We start from the raw sequence: 4,691 nt of genomic DNA on the forward strand, positions 1-4,691 counted from the left end.
TAGTATTTTAATTGAAAATAAAAACATATATAGGTCAAATGAATGAGAAAAGGGAATAATGTATAGATCATGTATCAAATTGAGAGCTCTAATTCAATTGTATGACCATACTATACCACACTTTTCTCTTGTATTTTAAATGGTTGAGTATTTGTTCAAAAAGTTTCTATTTACTTTTGCTTCACTTTTGACGCTTGAACAGCAACTCATTGGGTTCAAAGTTGGAATAAAATAAGTGATAACAAATTTTTTTTTTTATTGTAAAGAGAATTATAACATAGGGTATAGATTTTTCTACAATGTCAAAATGCAAAACGACACTAATGTGAGGAAGTGGAGACAAATTCATTCAGTGAGTCCACATATTGATTGAAGAGAGACTATCAATGTAGACTCCATGAATTATTATGCAAATGGATTTATAGATTCCTTCCCACTACGGTGTGCCAAAGAGATCTTTTCCTCTATAACATATTAATATATGTCAAAAGAGTAAAAAAATAAGAAAAGAAAAAAGAAAAATTAAAGAGTGGAAAACAACACCAAATTATAAGGCTGCGTTTGGTAATGTTCTAAAAAAAACGTTTCTAGAGTTTTTTCGTTCTCAAAGGTTTTGGTGCATTTATGGTGTGTTTCATTATTTTTTGGAACAAAAAGTGGGGGGGAAAAAAAACGAAAAAAATGAGAATTTATGACAAAAGGCAATTCCGTCATTCTAGTTTCATTCAAAAAATAAATAAATAACATTTTGACAGAGAAACTGAAATTTTCGTTTTTAACACAAAACATTGTTTATGGAACAAAAATGCTACCAAATGCTACCAAACGTAGCTTAATTGTATAAAGATTATTTATAACCCATGAGATCCTTATTACACCTCATTGGACCTCAAGAGGCAATGAATCAACATTGAATTCAACAATCCTAATAGTACTTTGCAATTTTTGGAAAGAGACATGTCATCTTATTGGATTCTTTAAAGAAAAACTCAATTATGAAATTCTATGCCTAAATGAGGCATGAAGGGTATATGCCAACATGTCAACATTATGTTTTGTTACCATTAGAAAAGAAGAAAAGAAAAGAACTTTTTTTTTTTATATATTTTTTCATGTTTTCCTGTGTTTTGATAAGATTTTTTTTTTAAATAAAAAAAAAATTCACAATTCTCGTGAATTTTGAAATTCAAAAATTGAATATTCTCTTGGTTCAGGACATGCGAAGCACAAAGAAAATTTCTCATTGTGCTTGATACAGGACATGCCAAACTCAAAGAAAATTTCCCATTGTACTTGATATGTCCTGAACTCAAGGTAAGATTTTTTTTGAATTTTAAAATTTTAAAATTCACTAGTTTTCTTTAGATGAAGAAAAAAAAATTTACCACAAACATAAGAAAATATAAAATTTTTTCTTTTTTTTTCTATTGGATACCGCAACATAGATGCTTCTTTTTCCAAGAAGTAAGATTATCATCAATAGATGTTCTTTTTACCAAAATAAATAAATAAAAGGAGACATTGCAGGATTGCACTGGAAATTGTCTTTTTCATTCAAGAAAAAGGATAACCATTGCTATATCACAAGTCATTGTACCGATCAGATATCATTACACCGCATGATGATGTGGCAAGGGACTCTTTTTAATCAGTTCCATGTATTTTTTTCTCCATCAATATCAATTCCAAACATGCCAAAGAAGAATTGGAGAGGAGGATAGATCTCTTCATATCTCAAGACTTTTGGAATTTTTTGTGTTAAAACTAAATGCCAAAAAACATTTCTACGAGGGAAAAATGTGTTTTCTTCTCAATAGGCAAAGCCACAAAGTGGGCTTCTCTAAAAATGTTATTCTCTTCTCTAAATGCATATGTACAATATGAAAGGTCATGATTGGTTATCGTGCACCACATCATTCTCCTCTCGTCTGATTGGCATCAGCTTTAGCAATTATGAACAATATAAACAGTCAAGATTAATCCCCAAAACCCACGATGATCGATGAGCCTGGAAGCTTATCCAAAGCGTAATAGAGGATAAGATTAGATGTAAGGGTTGATATGAGAAGAGTAATCGCGAATCCCAGCACCTTCCCATCCCATCCATTCTTCCCACATGTCCCAATCTGGATCGCACATCCCTCTCATCGGTTCATCTGCATCGTCGTAATACGAAGACTCATATTGATCACCAATCGTGTTCGTCTCTTCTCCCCTCAAGTAACTCATCACAACCTGCAACACAAACAAACCAAACCCATCATCATCAATCGATCAATCCTTAATAACTAATTAAGGAGTTATAATTTATGAATGAATCTCTGAAACTTACATCATAGGCTTCGTTAATTTGATTGAATTGAACGCCACAGTTGTTTCCTTTGCAGACATCCGGATGATACTGTAACAGAGAGATCAAAAAGTTCAATTTTTAAGTTCTAAAATTCATAGAAAAACCTTTAAAAACAGAAAAAACTGAGTTAAGAGTAAGTGAAGAAACAACAAACCTGCAAGGCGAGCTGACGAAAGGCCTTCTTGACTTCGCCTTCAGAAGCACCAGGTTGGATTCTAAGGGTTTTATATTGATCTGTCAATCTAGCAGAAGAAGCAACACAAGAAACATAGTTCATCCTCTTCGCCTTCTTGTTCTTGAGGAAACCTCTTTGTAGAGCCCAGGCGGAGGAGGCCGATGAAGAACCACCAACACCACCACCACTCATCAAACCAACAGCCATAGCCATCTTGTAATCAACCGAAACCGTTCAAAATCCCCAAAATCAACACAACAGATCCTTTCAAATAGGAAAAACCAGAAAGAGAACTCCGAATCCAATCTCTTTTAAAAGAAAGAAACCCTAATTCAAATAGGAAAGGAATCCCAAAAAGCTCCAATAATGGATGAAGTGAGACAGACAACCACCTCTCTTTGATTTGATGGACTCTGTTTCAAGCGGTTAATATATATAGGGAAAGGGATAGGGAAAGAGAAGACGAGATGGACGTGGGGTCCTTATCCAGATCCAGCGATGGACTGACGTGTATAGATGCGATTTGGATGGACAAGGTCAGCTCTATTCACCAATTAATCTAATCTTATCCACCCCGTCTCTGTGGTGAACTCCTATTTTTTCGATGTTTGGGAATTTTTGGGGAGGCGAGAAAAAATCGGAGCCGCACATGTTATCTAATATCTGGCTGTGTATCGCATCGTTTGACACGTGTGTGCATGTGTTTTTTATGCTCTGGAAACTCGAAACCTAGAGTAGACGCGCGTTTATGATTGTACGGTTTTGTCGCTTCGATTGACACGTGGATGACTTTAGCTGTTTTTATCGGAAACCGATTTGAGAACTGTGGGCGGCCAGACTTACAATAACTGGCGTCTGGGGATAAGATCCGATCTCGTTGATTGACGCGTGGAAATATCTGAGTTGTTTTCATAGAATTTAGAATCCTAGATTCCGAGATGCCGCATGTTCAAAGCCTAATATTCCTCAACTGCCTCTCCACCAAAAAACATAAAATTCCTCATTTGCCGATCCAGCAAGACGGTATTAGCCAAGACTTGGGGATCGGACAGAGTCCATATCAATCCGATTCGATCCCTCAAACTATGTGTCATTCGATCCAGTCTTTTCATATGGGTTGATCTGTACAGATAGAATCTACTTAATAATCAACTTTGTAATGAATTATACTTATATCATAAATCAATCTTTTCGAGAATGGTTCTCATATGAATGTAATCCACACTCATTATTCTTAGTTGACATAAATTAATACAAACAAAGTGTAAAATAATAAATTACTTAAACCTAGTGTAATATAAATCGAGATTGAATTGATATTGACCTAGATCTATTCTAATCTGGCTTTGTCTTCTCAAACCTTTAATTTCTTTTACCCCAATCATTTCAAGTATCAGTATCATATTCATTGTATTGTATCAGAATTGGTTGAGATCGATCTGGATTAGTTACTCGTATCGTTTTAAAGGTAAAATAATGAAAATTAATACTTAAAAAAAAAACAAAAATAAAATTAATGGATAAATATCAAATACCGATATTGATACCAATACAATCCCCTAAATCCATGGAGGGGGAGGGTTTGTGTTTAGTGAAGTAAATATGCCTTAGTTGAGGCTTCCTATAGAAGTGGGGTGTGACTCATAATTATGACCAAGTCACATACTTTTCAAAGTGGATGTATTTGATCTGTTGTTCTAGAAACATGGGACGCCCCACCTCCTTTCTCCTCTGTTCAACTATGTTTAATTGGGTGTGAAGTGATGTTTTACCACAAAAAGATTAAAATAAAAGGGTTCGTAATATTAAAATATATTTATTTTCAAAAATATTTATACTATATAAAACAAGAGAAAGAGGTATGTGTATGTATACGGTCATCATTTTCAGCCATATAATAAGAAAGAGAGAGTAAAAATATATAATCTTATTTTGAAAAGAAATCTTCTCTAGCATGGGAGGGTGTTCAATACACAAGACGCCTAATACATATCTAGTGGTTGAGAACCCCTTCAAATGCGTGATTACTATTAAAATACAAGCTAGGATTCACCTCATTTCTGTCATTTATTGGACAAAGGGCCAAAATGATGATCAAGTACATACACAATCAGTTTATAAAAGTAATAATAATTTGAAATAATAAGGTTTTTTTTTTTTTCT

The 4,691-nt window shown here is 33.9% G+C and overlaps 1 protein-coding gene across 2 annotated transcripts in view; it reads right to left on the reverse strand.

Annotated features, from left to right (window-relative positions):
* Positions 1–1,802: 1,802 nt before the first annotated feature.
* Positions 1,803–4,691, reverse strand: part of LOC122085795 (chaperone protein dnaJ 8, chloroplastic-like) — a 7,671-nt gene continuing 4,782 nt past the window's right edge. The window contains exons 1-3 of one of the 2 annotated variants that reach the window (XM_042654377.1): positions 2,508–2,930; positions 2,333–2,401; positions 1,803–2,235 (exon numbers count right to left, since the gene is read on the reverse strand). In XM_042654377.1, the coding sequence (XP_042510311.1) occupies positions 2,044–2,235; positions 2,333–2,401; positions 2,508–2,741 (495 nt within the window). In that variant the 5' untranslated portion in view covers positions 2,742–2,930 and the 3' untranslated portion in view covers positions 1,803–2,043. Of the gene's footprint in view, positions 2,236–2,332; positions 2,402–2,507; positions 2,931–4,691 lie in introns of those variants that run through there. The other variant, XM_042654376.1, reaches the window with a different exon arrangement.

Source organism: Macadamia integrifolia, chromosome 8, assembly GCF_013358625.1.
Source record: "Macadamia integrifolia cultivar HAES 741 chromosome 8, SCU_Mint_v3, whole genome shotgun sequence".
Lineage (NCBI taxonomy): Eukaryota > Viridiplantae > Streptophyta > Magnoliopsida > Proteales > Proteaceae > Macadamia > Macadamia integrifolia.